This window comes from Clinocottus analis, unplaced genomic scaffold (assembly GCF_023055335.1).
Source record: "Clinocottus analis isolate CAN_PGR_092001 unplaced genomic scaffold, fCliAna1.0.p SCAF_8, whole genome shotgun sequence".
Lineage (NCBI taxonomy): Eukaryota > Metazoa > Chordata > Actinopteri > Perciformes > Cottidae > Clinocottus > Clinocottus analis.
The window spans coordinates 8,112,136-8,131,435 of record NW_027176240.1 but is presented as its reverse complement, the minus strand read 5'-3'; the positions used below and the strand labels follow the sequence as shown (position 1 = coordinate 8,131,435).

Below are 19,300 nucleotides of genomic sequence, written 5' to 3'. Positions count from 1 at the left end.
CCACTAATTGAAACTAATACATTTCAAATAGCGTATTGATTTAGAGAAAGTTGTTTTTATTTTTCGCATGTGAGCAGTGAAAAAAATGAATAATAAAGAAGAAATGCAAAAATGTGAAGGTGTCAAGATTAAAACAGAGTTTTTGAAGGCTTTCTGTTGCCTGTGTGGCACCAAAAGTCATGAAGATCACAGCAAACATATCACAGTGTGACTTCAAAGGTCCTCTTGTTTCCTAGGCTGTTGTGCAGTAGGAGGCCTGAGGTGCATTGAATTAGCGGCCTAATTATAAAAAAAGCTTAGTGTGTCACCAGAAATACAGACATAGTATAGAAAACCCTGCACCTCTGCAGTTCTGCACACAAAATGACATCAGATCACGTCTGGATCTTTGTCAGGAAGTCCAACTGAATTTGCCCAAAATGTCCTACGCGTGCACACGCGCTTGCACATGGTTGACAGGTGAATCCGGACGTGATTGATGCAAGTAAATTAGGTTTTTCTGTCGTTTCAAATGCAACAATAACCATAGCGTAAACACAACACTGTTCTGCAAATCACAAATTACTTTCCCCGTCAACTGCTCCGAGTCAATAACGTGCTGTTTTGAGTAACTTTTTATAAATACATTACAAATGAAAAACGCTGCCGTCCCAGACGAAAAATTAAATCGTGGAATAATTTTGAAAAGAGTTCCAGCATTTTTAAAGTCTTTTCTTCTGAAATGTCCTCGTGAGCAATGAGCTCAAATCGTTTCTGCAGTCACTCTCTGCCGGCGCGTTTGCCTGATGCGCAGCGCCTCCCCAACTGGTCCCTCACTTTGACAAATTCCTGGACGTGAGCTGGTCTGCTGATGGCTTCTTGCTCGTAAAGATGATACCCTGAATGTTTTAGAAGTTGCTTTACCTATTTTCTCCCCGGTGGTAGACTATCACTTTGGAAGAACACAATGGGACTGTCATTTCTGAGTTTTTCTTTTTGGGCTTTCGTGTTGCTCTACTCCTTCTTTCACCCCAAGTTTGTGACTCAAGCGGAAGTGAGTTCTCCAAAAGGAAGATTTTATCGCCTGGAGGTAACACCGCTGGAGGCACGTACGATCCGAAAATCAACGGAGGTTAAAGTCGACAATAGCGCAAAAGTTTTCATCGCTTCTGAATCGGATAGTGCCGTTGCTTTAAAACCGAACAATGGCAAGGAGGAAGGAAATGAAACACAGACCGGACTTGGACACGGTGCGCTGATCGGCAACAATATGGCACCAAATGGCCAAAACCGTCTGAAAATACCAGGTAAAAAGTGGGATAACATATCCGAGGACAACCAAGGGCGACCTGCAGCGAATACACTGTTAGAAAACACATTTCCTGAGCTAAAAAAGAGGGCAAAAAGGAGTGTGCGTGAAACATACACCGACAATGTGGATAGGAGTACAAGTGGAGAAGCGCAGTCAAGAGAGAGGTTTGTGGAGACTGTCCAAGGGGTTTCCAACTCCAGACCCGATTACCGGCGCACTGGGGAGGAAGCCAGAGGGTCGAACCCGAGGCAAAGTGTGCCACACCTGGACACTTCTACTTTTGCTCTATCGGGAGACTCAGCGCACAACCAGGCGATGGTGCACTGGTCCGGACACAACAGCAGCGTGAGTTTCAGTTTCACAAAAACATATCCTCATGGTTTTAGAGAACACGCTATTTTCCATCACACGTATTCCAATGCAAATATGTATCGCTCTCTCTCTCTGAATTTCAAATTCTGAACCTATTTTAAATACATTTACATGATTTTGTGCCAGTTTTACGCACAGCCGTTTCTGCGCTCAGGATGAGAATTTCTACTCCCAAACTATTTATTTTATTCTAACACAGTCCTGAATTGACCCGTACATGTTATATGCTTACATGCATGGTCGTGTTGTTTGTTTGTTATTGCTATAGAGGTTATTTGTGTCAGCGGATTGCGCGCCCGGTGGATATGCCTGTTCACCTGCAGGATTCCCTCTCGCTTCTTCAAACCTGAGTGATTTTTTTTAACAACTTGTTTGTCACCTGAACTTTAAATTAACAGTTAACCCCGCAGGTACATTTATGTGACACTGAGCTATGTGAATGTGCAGGTATTTTGACAGCAATCACAACACATTAATTATTTATGAATTAATCAAATGTCTCTCAGGAAGGGGCACTAGATACTAATAAGGATTGTGTCCAACCAACCCTAATGCGACGCTGAAACAGTATGACCTTCTTGCAAATGAACCAGCCTTTTGTCATTGACATTTGACTCACACTTACACTGTTGGTGGTTGTCTAATTGCCTGGGTGAATAGAGCGTTGCAATATGTTTGCTGTTGAAAAGTTGCCAAGCTTTGCACTTCAAAACAGGTTGATGGAAATATATCCAGCTTAAGACATTGCAGCAACCCCCCAGCTCCCCCTTCCTCACACAGACACACACTTACGCACACCATTTTACCATCACAAAGACAAAGCCATGAAGATTCTTATCTCATGCAGCATGCACAAGTGTTTGCAAGCTTCAGCATTTATCAGGTACAAAGATCTTATAATTATAAAATGCCTTGTACAAAACAAAAGGGCTACTCTGCCTTTTTTACTGCAGGTAATTCAGATCACCTCAGTTTGCTAGGCAAAAAGGTGTCTGCCAGCAACATTAATCAGAAGATTTGTGTGTCCCAGAAACTATGTAAATATCCATATAATATCCAACAATGCAGATACATTTACCAGGATGGCTTATTTTAGCCTGTGCATGTATTTTTTCCATCTGGTTCATGTTCTGTTTGGTGACATATGTCATTACGTTAGAGGCATTGCCGACTTTGGCCACGTTGATGCATTGCTGTGGACAGTGTCTATGGAAATAAACCAGAAATGCACCTAGTAAAATCTGATTTGTGGGCTGCATTGTGAAATATGTTGTTGGTTTGAGACGTCTTCACCAACAATGGCCTTTTGTACTGCAGGACACTGTTCACTGGATCATCACTGATGGGCTTGTCACTGCAGCCAGTCAACATTTGAGATTTATACAGTCTGAACCCCTGTCTGGGGTTCAAAAAGTATGAGTGGAACTGCAGAGTTTAAATTGATGGCATTTTATGACTGGGTGTTAGACCTCAGACTATAATAGATGTAAATGACTGATAATAAATCCAATCTAAAAGGGACATTTGAAGGAAAATTACTTCATGCCTATGGTCTAGGGTAGCTCTATCAAATATTCAATTCAAGACTTTGCCTGTGATCTGGCCACGATGTAAAATCCCACAGGGAGTGAAATGAGAATGATGTAGACGGTGATGGTGAATGTGCCACGGGGGAGGGGAGATCCTCACAGTTCAGATTTGATAAAAAAATTTCATCGTATAAAACCTAAAATCTGTCCACAAATCAGCCCTACCAACTATTATTTGATTTCTGGGATTGTCTGAGACATCAAAGCCTGGAGTCATAGCTGTACAGTCCCTGACTTTAAGAGAGATAACATTGATTGGACTCGACCATGGGGAGGAAACATATACTGCACAAATTCCCTTTTAAATTCACGCTTCTTAACTACATGTAGTATTGATTGACTGCATGTTACGCACTTTAAAAAAAAAATCTGCCCTGAATGGGAATGGAGATATAAAGATTCAGCATTTGTAATGACATGTGTCATGAATATGAACAAAGTCGGAAATTAAACCAAATAAAAAAAGATGGATGAACACACTTTGCTTGGGATGCACTATATGGTATATCAATAATATTTCAGTCGTTTTGCCTCACATGGGTGTTCAAGCTGTGATGTGATGTTGGTTATCTTTCGAAACAGCCTTTGCAGTACATTCTACACTCAAGGGATGGAGACTCCCCCCTGCTACCTCCCTAAAGGCAAAAGTCTTAGTGTGCGAGCCAGCTGGTGATCAGTGAGTTATTGGCAGCCAAATGATTTTAGGCTCCTGATTGACCATTTTTGCAAGCTCCTCACAGACAGCTGACCAAACTAGGACACTGTGTTGAAGCAGTTAATGAGCGTCTTTATTGATGTCAAATCTCTTGCGCTTTTGCGTCTGAGATTCTGCTGTGCGTTGTTGTAAATAATGTCCACCTGTAATGAGATTGTAGGTTTGATTATCTTCAGTGGTCTGTTATTATAAACTTGCTCTGGAAGGAGCTGGACATTGACGATGCCAACTGTTCTTCTTGGCTTAGGGGTCAATCTCATTGTTTCTTTGTCATGTTTTGTCTGAGGTGGCGAGAATCAAACCAATCCGTCAGCTCTGTAAAATCTTTTTCGTCTTTTTCTGCTGCGATTGAATGGGAATCAGACAGGCCTCCTGGGCCGTGTTGTCCGCATGCTTAATCAGAACGAAGCGGTTATTGTTGCACATAATCTCAACGGTATAAATAGACAATATAAAAAAAAGGAAATGGCACGGCCCTGGGGGACACTTGTGTTTAAAACCGGTTCATTAGATAGACAGCCATTCCATTTAACATGCCAGAGCTGGTTCCATAGAAACTCCTTGATCCATAAAATCAAATGGAATGGGTTCCCAATTCACACAGGCATTTGACCAGAGTTTGTGAGTCTTACAGGATGATGAAAAGTGCATTAAAAAGAGAACTTTGAGGTCTTCAGATAGAACAAATAGAAACGTTTCAATGTGGTTTTGTTTTTCTGATCATTTTAAATTCATATTCTTCAAACACAACTGTAGCTACTGTTTTTATAGTTGGGTACAATCCCGTTTTAATAACAAAAAACCATGTGATGTTCAGTCAAAGGGGGCAAAGCTGTGACCAGGTAAACATTTCTATTAATGCACTTTTCATCTTCCCCTGGCCCCCTGGTTGCTAGCTATGGGGATATTATCCTTAGTAAGGTTGAGGACATTTTGAGATGTCATTACAAATCGTTCTCATTGTGCAGCACCTCAGCATTTAGACATTTTTATCTGTCAGATAAACTTGTTTTCTATAATATTGTTAATACATCATCTGATTCAACTGATGGTCAGTCAAGTGTCTGATTATTTTTTTTAAACTAGATATGGATTTTAAAGTGGTAGCCAATGAAAGTGAATACATAATGGTAATTTTAGCCATTTTTGTCCTCCACCTGCTTGTCCCGAGGGGTGTCAGCACCATAAATCTGTTCCTTAATCCAGCCGGTCTCAAGCCTTTAGCGGTTCACTTTCCATTGATGTTATTGTAAGATGCTGATAGAAACGGCAACAATCCTGTGTGCTCTTTAAGAGGTAGACTGCTGGTTACAACAGCAAAAACAATTTCTCAGGAACCTAGGTGGGAAATTTAAAAAAAATCCTAAAAGAAATACAAAATGTTCAATGTTTTTTTGCTTTTATGTTATTGTACGGCATTTTACACAGAATACCATTTCCTCCCTCTGTATAGAAATAATTTGATGAGAGAAATACAGTTGTTCACTCTCATGCATGTGTGCTCCTTTTTTCATGAATCATTTGTGCTTGGGGGCTGTAATGCATCACATCAACATAGGCTCTCAGCAGTTTCTCAGCACTTAGACTGTACTTTGGGCTCACAAAGTGCATTTTAAACAGCAAATATAGAGGCCTGCCACCAGTATGTTCCAGCACACTGTCGTTGCTTGATTCTTATCTGCCTCCCTATCAGTCTGACCCCCCCCCCCCACCTCTCTCTCTCTCTCTCTCTCTCTCTCTCTCTCTCTCTCTCTCTCTCTCTCTCTTAACGCACACACACACACATACACACTTATTTCTATTTTAATCAAAGTGACAAAGCGGGTGCAAAATCATATTCGACAGGTTTGCATTTGATTAATTACTTTAATAACTGTCGCAGTGTGGTAGACACATACTTTAGCAGTGATTAGGTTATGAAAACAAATTTATGCATTTTCTGATTGGGAAAATCACAAATTTCAAATTCAAATTGGGTGATGACCTCTTTATTAATCATCACAGAGATAGAGTTAATACAAACTGCGGCACTTAATGGATTGAGTTTTTATGCTTAAAGGACCTGATCTTTAGTATTATTGTTTTTATAAAAGGAGAACAAAGTTTAGTAACATTATACCTTGAGACTTGCGGGCCCTTTAAACAGCATTTTGCCTCAACCAACAGCATTTACTATAATATATTTAAATATTACAGGGATTGCTCATATAAATGTGTTTCCCTATTTAGATAGAAAAGACGCAATCTAAAGCACTAGGCACGCACATGCACACGCACACACACACACACACACACACACACACACACACACACACACACATGCACACACACACACACACACACACACACACACACACACTGAGCAATCAATGGAGATGATGGAAAACTTCCAAACACAAAATTACACATTTACAAAATGGCATACTCACTCAATTGGTATCCTGGAAAAATCCTCTGAAATGAGTGGTTATTTTTGCCTTCAAATAAACAAAAACTCTACGTTGATTTAGAGTAAAAAACAGAATGTACATAAATTGACAAAATAATATGGACACAATTATGACGGCAATTCTGCAATAATGATGCAATATTCATCAGCAGTGGAACGACTTGGCACAAATTACACATCGCTTACACAAGTTAGTGATTCTATTGGAGCGGATGTGAATTGTCATTGATAAGATCATCAAATTATTTCAACAACTGAATATTAAATTGAAACAACATCATATTGTATTTTGTGCTTTTCTACTTGACACACTCTGTTAGTTAAATAATGCTCTTCACAAAGTTAAAATATTAATCTTTGATTACATTCACATTAATTCTGTCTTTCTTTACTGCATGCTCTTTCTCTTTATTTTAATGGCTTGGCCCAGTGACCTGTCAGTCTGAGTGGTGCCTGTAGCTCAGTGGAAGACTGGTAGTGTCAGACTGGTAGTGTCAGACTGGTAGTGGTTGGCTGGTAGTGGTGGACTTGTAGTGGTAGACTGGTAGTGTCAGACAGGGAGTGTTAGACTGGTAGTGGTAGACTGGTAGTAGTAGACTGGTCGTAGTAGACTGGTAGTGTTACACAGGTAGTGTTAGACTGGTAGTGGTAGACTGGTAGTGGTAGACTGGTAGTGTTAGACTGGTGGTGTTAGACAGGTAGTGGTAGACTGGTAGTGGTAGACTGGTAGTAGTAGATTGGTGGTGGTAGACTGGTGGTGGTAGGCTGGTAGTGGTGGACTGGTAGTGGTAGACTAGTAGTGTTAGACAGGTAGTGTTGGACTGGTAGTGGTAGACTGGTGGTGGTAGACTGGTAGTGTTGGACTAGTAGTAGTAGACTGATAGTGAATGGTAGTGGTGGTCTGGTAGTAGCAGACTGGTAGTGGTAGACTGGTGGTGGTAGACTTTATGTTTCTCTTTTAATGTAAAAAAAAAGCTGCATATGAACTTTATATATATATATATATATATATATATATATATATATATATATATATATATATATATATATATATATATATAAACGTAATTCGGAATTTTTACTTGATTTTGAAGAGAAAGCAGTCTCTAACTCTACATGTTATGAAAAATGCAAATCACTCAGCGAGGGTAGGGTGGGAAGACAAAACAGGGAATTGTGGGACACATTTAGCTCATGATCGCAGTCTCACTGCACTTTTAGTAGTGAAGGGGTCCTTTTAAGGTGGAGTGCCTCTCTCTTCCAAAACCTCCATTTGGACCCACTACCGCCTTTGGCTCCAGTGCAGACCCCCGCTGGCAGAAGCCAGGCCATTAAGAGCCAAATCTGTGAAGAAATAGAAGAGACTGAAGGAAATGCCTGCCTGCATATTGTTCAGTTCAGTAAAAGCTAACTAGTTCAAATTGATCAAAAATCTGTTTATTTTCCAAAGATTTTATATTATCATATCTCGCCCTAGTAAATTCCCAATTTCTGTTGTTATCCATGGCTTAATGAATAACAGGATTAAACACGAAAGGAAGTACATGTAGTCATGCGCCTTTACCTTCATCTGCTGAACATAAATATGAGCAAACAAGAGTGTTACAGAACCAAAAAAACTTTAAAAGTAAAATGCTAATGAGTGTTTTTGTCTCTTCACGCCACTTACAATGCATCAAATTAATTTTAAATTGCACAAGATGTGACTAAAACTTTGTCAAATGTGTCGAAACATTTAAATGACTCGTATCATTTTTGTTTTTAAATGACTGTTTTTGAGTACTGTGTTCCTTGTTTTTTTCCTTTTGAATTAACCACAGTACATTGTGCCGTAACTTTACCATCAAAAGTTTGCTTTAATTACAAAAGGCAGACCACTCACATCTCTTATCCCACAAATAGCAAAAATAGCATACTTTATTATGTTTTGTTGTTAGCAGCATAACATGCCCAAAACATCTTCTCACAATGGAGCTGCGTTAGGAGTGAATCCCTTTTCCATTCAGTCCACTTAATACATTTCCCTCCAATAATGGACTGAATTGATTGCTGAAACTTGCATTAGGGCTATATGACCAAAGCTCAGGAGTCAGGAGGATGAGCAAACATACAGACAGCACACTAATGCACAAGGGACATTTGGCTGGGGTTTACTTGATGAAAGCAGCATCCCCAGACTATGTTTTCGCCCACAAAAGTACAAACAATCAATTTGGTCCACAGATAAGATGAGGACAGAGTAAGGCCTCTCTCTTCGACCGCTCCATTTCTCTTGAAAGACGCTTGTCTTTTCTGCTAAGTGCTCTACTTTGGAGGCATCCTCACTGAGCCACAATCAAGACGTTGTGTTTATATCCCTCCACCCACTTGCGGTGCGTCTTGATTTTGCCCTCGTCGCTGTCAAGCCTTAAAGAAATTTATGCAAATGTTCAACTAATACTGTATTTCTTTTCTCTGCAGGTGTTTGCATCAGATAATTTCTAATGGATGCATGAATATATTAATCTTTAATCTTATGAGACACAAAAGGAAGTTACAAGTTATGTCTTTGGCGTTGGATGTGTTGTGCGTTCTACTCATAGTTTTTTTTGTCTCAATGAAGGAAAACAATATTCTTTCTTTGGTTTTTTTCCCCTCATACCACACGAAATGGCAATGAAAAGTGATAACATGTGTGCGTAGATCTAGGAAGTTAATTAGTTATTTGCCTTTAAGAAAACACAGTGTTTGTCAAATTACTGAAACGACTCTTGCTCTCTGCACTTGGGTTCTATTTAATTTCTCTTAATGAAGTTGAGAATGTAATGAGCTCAACAACACATGAAACAGGTTTTATTTTTGTGTTCTCATAATTGCAACAGGCTAGTGAAATTTAGTGTCGTACTTTGAACAATGGAGTCAAGCCTGCTCCTCTCACTGCGAAACGCCAGCCAGCGCTGGTAATGGCCGGGATGAGTTCGACCCCCACGGATCTGCATTATTTGGTAAACTTGACTTTTCCAACTGTGCTTTTTTAGTCTGCTTCCTTTTCCATGATCACATATTCTGCTTCTGAAGCAATACTAGCAAAATAGAGTAAATGTCGGTAAATCATTGCAATGACACAGGTATAAAATAACATATGTAAAAGCTGTGTATTACCTTATCCTTTCTGTGGTATAGCCTAACTGATGTTTGAACAGATATTATTACAGATATTTGCTAACGAGAAAAGATGGTTGATGTCAACATTTTTTATACATAAACACAAACACACAGTATAAAAAACCTCAATACAGATCCATTTGATTATTATATTTTTTATCGCTATAATGGATATTTTTGACTACATTGTAATATAGAAATTATAAGTAGTGGAAAAAAATAACTTTTCAGTACTTTCTGGTAGACAAACTGCATCATTCTAAATGACCTCAAACCTAATTTGACATTTCTGTGCTACAATTTTATGTTACTTATTGGTCAACATATACACCATACCAATATATCTGCTAATATTTGCTGAAGTATCAGTCTTGCTTTGATCTATGTTGCAATTTGTGTAACTTGTATTTGTTATGTACTGTGTGCTGCTGCTATTTTAACCAAATTGCACCTCTTAGTGAGGCTCTCATCTGGTTAAATGTTATTAGTCTCATAACTATTATAAATGATGAAAAATAGTTTTAAAATAGAAAAACACGTAATGGCACAAAAATAGAAATAATCCACCTACACACAACTAAAGTAAATAAAATATTGTCTGCAATCAAGGCTTGTCAGATTATGTTTAATTCATTTTTTTTGACTGATTGAAAACCCACCTTGAATCTGTTTAATCAGACCTGCTAAGGCCACACAAACTGACCCCTAGCTGACAGAGAAAGATGGCATATTTGGGTAAAAGGGAGCTTATAAAAGCTTAAATTTAACACATGATTTAATTAGGGTTGACTCATTTCAGTGAGTTGTCAGGCTTTTTTTTTTAATGTTTTGGTTAGACTGAGAGGAAATACATAGAAAAGGGTTACTCCAGCGGGATGGGACTGTGTATGAATGTGTTTACTCCATAGTACAATATACAAAAGCTTATGTGTATTCATGAGAATGTAAATGTGTATCTTTTCAGTGGCAAACTTTTCCCTAGATGGTAAAGGTAAATAAAAGGGATATATGTGTCAATGCTTCTCTGAGCATGAGCCTTTAGCCGTGTTATTACAAAGAGCCTTACATCACTCACTGTTATCAACTTTGGGGGTCCCTTGGAAATTAATTTAGATCTTTCAGTTGCCCCCCCCTGGCTAGGTTCAAAAGCAGTACCAGATCTACATGAAAGTAGCTGCATTTCTTACATTTCTCAAGATTTCTTCTACTTCCCGTTGTGTGTTACTCTTGAGAAGGAAAGATTCAACAATCTGGAGGTGTGATTTTTGGCGTAAGAGTCCCTTTTTCCCCTCGGCTATCCAATTAAACAGAAATGTTTTTTGACGGGTGCTGTCTTAATGACGCTTCACTGGGGGCAACGGGTTCCATTTGGAGCATGGTGTTAGAAAGCACAATAAAGCTGCACTGATGTGCTGCAAGAGTCTATTTCATTTTATTGATAGCCATATTGCAGGACGGTACACAGAGATGATTCATAGCTAAATGGCAAGCCGTGTAGAAAATCCTCTGCCCACCAACATGGTGTTGAGATGCCTCTCACGTCCCACTGAAGCACTTTAAAAATTTGAGCGAGAAAGAGTTAATACCTTTGCATGGCCAAACAGCACCTGACTGTGCCTTTAATGTTTTTTTTCTCTGTCTACTCCATGTGCAGGTGAAATGGATACCAAAAAAAAAAAACACAGCAAAAGAAATAACCTGGAGAGCCTCTTTTTAAAAGGAAGAAAGAAAAAAACAAAAGACAGAAAGATGGAATGAATGACAGAGAGAAAGTGAAAATGACAGAAATATGGAAGCAAAGAAGGGAAAGAAAGCGACAAGAATAGAACGTTAGGATAAAAGGATGACTAAACCCAACTCCTCGGAGGAGGAGAGCCAATCTGAAAAAATGATTGGTTGACTTTCCCGGGGCAAAGCTCTCTTTGCTCACATCAATAAAACATAAACATGAATAAATGCACTGCTTTTGGCCTTGCAGGGTCCTTACTTAATTTCATGTATGCAAGTGAGCGATGATACGCATGGAAAATTGTATTTACCTAGAAGGCTCAAAATAATTCTGGAAGCCATTTTGTGTTTGTTTGCTCCAAGTATTTACATAAAAGCAGGGCTGCACCATAAACTCTAAGAATTTGCTTTTTATGCTCCTTCATTTGTCAGGTCTTCATAGTTTAAAGGAATACTTGAACTACAAAATGACCATTTAAAGAAAATTTCCTCACAGTGGGTTATCTTGAATTTTTTGAATGAACAGTTTTTTTTCTCATGCGTCCACTGTGAACAAAGATTTTTTAAAAAACGAGCGAAAAAAGGAAATTTGCGTTCGACAACTACAGAAATACTGTTTACAAACTTTACAACTTGTTGCATCATTCTATTATCATTTATGCTGTACTCACTTCTTCATGCATTTTCACTTTATTATTTAAAACGCTTGTCATGCTTCATAAACAGTCTCACGCTTACGCAGGTAGCTACTCGTCTGTGCAGGTCCGAAGTGTTTTAAATTGTTTTAGGGAAGATGCTTGTGTCTGGGAAGTCGTGCTTATGCAACTGTATAAATAAGTTGTATGAGAATTTGTAAACAGTTGTGTGGTATAATTTTGCCGTTGTTATATGCGCATCCCATCTACTTCAATTCATCAATTATTTTCTCTTTCTTTTGGATTCTTGAGGCATGCAATAACAGTCTTCGGTGAATGCTTGATATACAAACGATCATTTTGTGGTTCGAAGTATTTCTTTAAGTCACACATCGGATGTGCGAGTCATATGGCTGTCCCTCAGCATTTGCATGCATAGTAATTGCTCCCTATTGACGTTAGCCACAGATGTACAGCTATCAATAATGTTGAAGACATGGGAACACACAGTCTCTAGTGATGTACATTTGATGTATCTACTTAGGGACAAATCAACCAAACAGTCATCTGCCTCACTAGTCTGTTGGTCCCTGAGGTAGATCTCCAGTGACCCATTTCGATGGGTCAGCTTTTGTTAATGAGCCGACAGCACAAACACGTTGACAACATTTAAGACAGAGCTCCTAATGACAGCTTGGGTGCTGGGAGGCTTTTTGTCATCAAGCGTTGCCATTTCGGGCTATTTTTAGACTCTGTTTCACGTTCTCAACTAAATTCGTGAGCATTTGATTAAATTGGATCCATGTGCAAGATGGTGCAAGTGATTGAAACCCATAAAACGGTGAACATTTATTCGTTCTTCACTCAGTTAATTTGCAGTGCTGGATATTTGAATCCCTTTGGTTGAGAATGAATCGCCTCTAGGTTGACACTGATGAAATCAATTCGAGATTCAATTTACCTTGTAGTATTTATAATGTCCCATGACACAGAGTCATTGTTGATCGTAAAAGAGAACTGAAGAGACTAGTGATCAACAGTTTGGCAGAGTTTTTCTCTCGTATCTATTTCTCAAAGCAGGCAATTAGGCCTAACATCACAGCCACTTAACTAAGTCTGTACTCCAAATTGATTCAGACTCCAGTGTTGGACCTTGCAGACATGGTGCATTTAGTTATGCAAATGCTTATCTCTCTGTGTGATTGGTTAATTAACCTGTAATGCAGATAGTCCCCAGCCATGCACAGTGGCCGTTGATGGCTAAATTGTGGGTCAATTGGTTTTTCAACATTTTCAAAGCAGGCTTAGAGGCATGTCTTTGTTCCTCTGAGTCTTGTGTGACTTTTCACGGTTTAATGACTCGTTCCGTGGGTCCCATAAGGTTAATGTGTTTAAACTCACTGTAATTGAGCTTTTGACATATCTTTCAGGCCTTTTAAAAATTCGTCATATTATGCCGTGTTCTCGCTCCTTGATTGTTATTATCTACCATTCCTTCTTCCGCCCTCCATGCCCTGCCCTAAACTCTCTACCGCAAGCCCCCTTTCTATTCTGAGTTATGAGCGTCCCCATGGGAAGTCATTTATAATGCCATTGGAGTGACAATAATTCGTTTGCACACCATTTCACTCTGCCCTCTATGCCTTGGCAGGCTTTTATGAGCCACGTTTTGGTTTCCCCCAGAAACACATTGTCCAACCATCCTCAGAGAACACGCAAAAGCATTTAGCCAAGACTGCAACTGGACGTCTTCCAATGAGTAAAATATTTTTTGACATAACATCTTCCAACCACATTTGAGGTCAACATTTGTTGGTGATTTTGGAACTGCTTTACTATTTTGAAGGTAAAAGCAAGCAGAAGGGGAGAAGGTTGTGCTGTGCAGCCGGTGACTGCATATCTTTTCATTGTTCAGTGAACTATTATGTTCAGATTTTGCTGTTATGTAGGTATCATTCCACATGAGATAGAGACACAATTCTTGACAGACCACATGGATTTTCTCCTTTAGGTCCTGCCACGAGCAGACTGACATCTCCTGGCAACACAAGTATCACTTGTCATACTGGATAACAGACTGAATGGCACTGATATTTATTAATAAAGGGATTTAGCAGACATGTCGTATTAATTCCACACCATTAGGTGCAGACGGGTAATAAGGAACTTATGCAAAAGCTTTTTAGTGCATACTTTGGCATGTAATTAAACATGTCTGTTGCTGTTATGTTGTAGGTGATCCTGATCTTGACTAAGCTGTATGACTTCAACCTTGGCGCTGTTACTGAGAGCTCACTCTGGAGGTAAGTTTGTTTTTAATCATTGCTATTTCCCCCCTTTTATCTAAATACAAAGGTTATGGCATCATTGCAAGGACTTTGTGAAAATGCAAAAGCACAGCCCTAAAAACAATAAGGATAATATATTCATAGAGAGTGCAGTGTAGTGTAAGTGTGATTTATAGTGTTCCCACTTGCCAGGATATGAACAATCAAGTTACACTCGAAGCCAATATGAAGTTTGTTTTAATAAACCAATCGAAAGTAGTTCAAAATGAAGCATCCTCCTCCTTGCTGCCTTCAGTCTCATGAATAATAATCTTTTAGAAAAGGCCCAACCTATTTTCTGTCCATCATCAACAAAGAACATTTTTGAAAGGCTATTTTTGAAAGACAAACCGGAAGACTTAGCTAAAGGATTCTTTGTTTATGTCTCTTTTCCTCTGACCTAGAAACTTCCTGATGGAGTTTTTGATAGATTGTTATCCATAACCTTTTGTTTCATAAGCAATTGACATGCAATTGCTACTGTATAGCCATAGTAATTCCATTCAGTATGTATTGGGAGGTGAGTTACAGTGCCCTGCCGGATCATAAATAAGAATGGAATTCATTAAAGATTATACCACAGAGGCCAATCCAGCCCTCTGATATGGCTTTTTTCTCACCTCTCCTATAGCCTGCAGAGAACTCATTTCATACTGAAATACATGTGGAAAAGAGGCCATCAGTCTGCCAAGCATAGTGTTTCAAATTAATCTCTGTTTCACCAGAGGCGCCGCTAAGATTTACATCCGACTTGACACATTTTGAAATCCCATATTATGTACAGGAGGTCTTCCATCATCAAGGTGTCTGCTTAACAATAGCACCACAAGTAAATTAGAGAGTACCTCAGGGGGTGCACGAAGGCTCTTAGTATGGGTATTAGAAAAACAGAGATTTGAATGTTATGAGAAGAAACGGGAGTAAATTATTTCTTTGATAGCACAATAAATGATTTATGGCTACAGCTCCGGGCCACTGTTGGTGGCAGAATGTGCAGATCAATGGGTGACTTGTAGAGACTTTCTAAACACACATCAAGTCCCTTTTGTGTTTTTCGATGGAGACCCTTTCTGCTAAGAAAACGTCCCAATGTAACGTAATCATTTAAAAGGCTTTCTTCCACAGCCTCAATCAAAGCCAGATCTGTCAACTAAAAGGAGTCCTTAAGCACAAATACACATTTGTTTGAGGGGTAAGTCTTTTGTAAACAATGTCAACACCAAATATGACGATTTAGATTAATGCACAGACAATGATAGTTGACCCTGGGTATCTATCCAATTATGCAGTGAAATTACATTTGAAGGCACTCAGGTAGAACTGGGAGTGTGGATTGGCTGTTTGTGGCCAGGAGAAATATGAAGATTGGGATGACACACACACACACATCTACCCTTGTCCTGGGATGCATGGATTGTAGGAAACACACACATCTGTGATGAACATGTAGCTTCACGTGATGCGACAGAACAAAATGTCTAATTTAATTAAAACACAAGCACATTTAATTAATAAAGACCAAGAACTGTGTAATTTATTCTCATCTATTGTTCTCTTTTTAACTTAAACCTTCATTTGTCAGCTTTGTGTGCTAATTTGTTGCACTATAGATACAAAAAATACCATAACTACGTTTCCCCTGCTGAAAAGAAAACTGAATACAAGAGGATGAAACTAAACATCTAAGTCAGTTGAAAACAGATGGAACAAAAGGCCACTAATCTAAAAACAATACAGAATGAAACGATTTCCCCACTGGTCTTTAAATTATTTCCTGATTGTCTTTAATGTACAAACATTTACAAGCATTAAATGAGAGTAATGGCCTATCTATTGTGAGATAACAATGTGTTCATCCCTCAGAATGTTGTTATATTCATGGACTACGCTCCTGTTGAATGTTTTCATTTTTTCACTGCAATTTGCAGTTAATACATACACTTACCACTCACTGGACTCTTTAATAGGTCAATTTCGCTGGTAGCTGGCTGAACTCCCTTCTGCCTTGAGAACTGCCTTCATTCTTCATGGCACAGATTCAACAAGGTGCTGGAAACGTTCTTTAGAGATTTTGGACCACATGGACATGGTAGCATCAGGCAGTGGCTGCAGCAGCTATCAGAAGATGGGTACACTGTGGTACTCAAGGGGTTGGCAGGGTCAGCCATAATACTCATGCAGGTTTCCTTTTTATGCGTTTGAAAGATGCTTGATTTGTACTAAGGGGCACTAAATTGTGCACAGAAAATACCATAACACCACCAACACCTCTCTGAAAAGCCATGTTTTCAAATAAACTCTCCCACCTGAATGTGTCAGGAATCCAGACTCATCAGACCAAGTAACTTTTTTCCAATCTTCTGTTGTCCAATTTCGAAGTACCCGTGGCAATTGTAACCTCAGTGTCCTGTTGTTAACCGACAAAGGTGTCATTCGCTGTGGTATTCTGCTGCTGTAACCCCTCTGCTTCAAGGTTCAACTGCTGTGCATTCAAAGATACTCTTCTTCATATGTTGGTTTTGACAAGTAGTTATTTTAGTTTGTTACCTTTCCATCAGCTCAAAGCAGTATGACAAATTTCCTCTGACCTCTGCCATCCGTTTTATCCAGAGAACTGCTGCTCACATGATGTTTTTGTGTCTTTTTCGGACCTTTCTCTTTGACCGCTAGGGATGGTTTTGTTGTGAAAATACCAGAAGTTTAGCATATCCTGAAATACTCAAAGCAGCCCATCAGGCACCAACAACCATGCCAATAACCTTTCTTGCCCATTCTGATGCTTGGTTTGAACTTTATCGGATCGCCTTGACCATGTCTTCATGTATACATACATTAAGTTGCTGCCACGTGATTACATATTTGCTTTAACCTGCAGTTGAACAGGTGCACTCAATAAAGTGGTGAGGACATTATTATTGATCATTTTCTAAAGCATACCCGAGGTCCCTGAACCGGTTTCCTACCTCCCAGGCAAACACTGGTTTCATGACATGTCATTGTATGAAATCCAGCTTGCAAAAACTTGCTTGACACATGAAGTGAAATATCAACATGATGTTTTTGTCAATTAGTTTGCTTAATGGAACTGTATTTGCGAGTTAGAAATTACCCATAAATGTCAATCTAAAAACATTGACATTTGTCTTGATATTCATATTCATTGTGATTGCAACCCTTTGTGAACTTGTTTTTAATTCACTGGTGAGGAGGAGTCTTTAGGTTATCATGCACTAACTCATTAATTCAATAATAAGATGCTGAAGGTACCCTGATGTTTTCTTGTAAACACCATTTAAACATTGAGTTATTGTGTGTATATTTGCAGCCTAACCCTGTTGAATGTGTTTCCTTCATAGTAAAAACTTTGAATTTGAATTTTGCATATTTTGAAACTTGAATTGTTGAATCCATAAATTACCAGTCTTATACTTCCTGGACAGGACTTCACTTGTTTGTCTTGGTTTTTTTAAATGTCTTTTTAATGTCCTCTCTATTTATGATATTTATACAACATTCTAGATTTACGGCTTTTGAAATGAGATGTAAATTGAAATGCTGATCGGAGATATAATAGCAGCTTGAAAGATAATAATGGCTAATGTTAAAGCTCAGCATCAGTTAAGTTTTTGCGACTATTTTTTAAATTTAATTTCTTAAAGTTATATGTATGTAAAAACCTTGGTGATGGCGTTACGTGTATGCAAATTAAATTGTCCCACAATCTTGCGACATCCAGAAAATTGACTTCCATTAAAAATGGTCGGCAACATAAAGCACAACGTACAAACAAAATGGCCAAAAAAACGTCAAAACATTTCATCATCGTTATCAAAAACTCCACAGGGCTCCTTCAGCTGTTATTTACTTATTCCATTTAATTTTTAAATAGCATCTCTGCAACACTAAGTGATCACTTGAAAGCTCTGTTTTTATTCAAGCGCCACCCTGTGTTGAAATATGTTGGTTGAATAAAAAACAGACTTTTACATTAATGAGTGTGTTTTTTCCATGTTATTTTTTCACATTAGTCCCAATTGCGCAATACAGTAGAACACTAGTGGAGTAATGACAGCATGCCTTTTCAGCATGGCACATTTCTAGCAGGGAAAGTAGGAGAAGTGCTTTATAAGAGCATCAAAAACAAAAAAATTATACATTAGTATGAAGCTTGACAAGTTGATTTTTATTCCAAAAAGCAGAAGGATGTCTGAGAGGTACAACACCCATCTAATGGTGTGCCATGGAAATGCAGTGACGCGGAGGATACCTGATTTGCAGTTAATGGTCTAAAACATGCCACACCACTGGTATGGTGCTTTAAAATCTGACTCTAATGTATTTTTCATCCAACGTCCAACATGTCATTTTTCGTTTACGTCCAGATCTTCTGATTATGGAAGCACCTACACCAAACTCAACGACAAAGTGGGCTCAAGGACAGTTTTAAGTTACCTGTACGTCTGCCCTACCAACAAACAGAAGGTTAGCATTTCCCTGTTGCTTTTATCTTTCGGATCTCTTGCAAGGTCATTCCTGATATCAAATTACAGTTTTTTAAATTTGCTGCCAAATGACGGTATCCCTGTCTCTTTCTCTCTCCCTCTCTTCTCATGCCATATCCCTTCTCTGGTCCTCTGTACTTTAGATAATGATGCTTAGCGACCCAGAGGTAGAGAGCGCTGTTCTCATCAGTTCGGATGAAGGGGCAAGCTTTGAGAAGCATCCCATTAACTTCAATATCCTGAGCCTGCTCTTCCACCCTGCACAGGAGAACTGGATACTAGCTTACAGTCATGACAGCAAGGTAACTATTTACCGAAGGCACAATGAAGATAATAGATGGTGTTTTTTGATCTGCTTTTTTTGTGAGGATGTGATGCTGGCTGTGATGCTTATTAACAGTATATTCCTCCTAAAATGTGTGATTGGACTAATTGTATCTTGCAGCTTTACAGTTCAATGGACTTTGGAAGGAAATGGCAGCTTATTCACGACAACGTGATGCCAGGCCGATTCTACTGGTATGATTATGTGCATCCTAGTTTTGGAG

At 38.9% G+C, this 19,300-nt stretch overlaps 1 protein-coding gene across 1 annotated transcript in view; it reads left to right on the top strand.

Moving 5' to 3' along the window:
• The first annotated feature begins 786 nt into the window (after positions 1-786).
• sorcs3b (sortilin related VPS10 domain containing receptor 3b) overlaps positions 787-19,300 on the top strand; it is a 40,248-nt gene continuing 21,734 nt past the window's right edge. Inside the window, exons 1-5 of the mRNA XM_068567874.1 lie at positions 787-1,636; positions 14,159-14,226; positions 18,633-18,732; positions 18,896-19,054; positions 19,198-19,271. Of these exons, the coding sequence (XP_068423975.1) occupies positions 947-1,636; positions 14,159-14,226; positions 18,633-18,732; positions 18,896-19,054; positions 19,198-19,271 (1,091 nt within the window). The 5' untranslated portion in view covers positions 787-946. The remainder of the gene's footprint in view (positions 1,637-14,158; positions 14,227-18,632; positions 18,733-18,895; positions 19,055-19,197; positions 19,272-19,300) is intronic.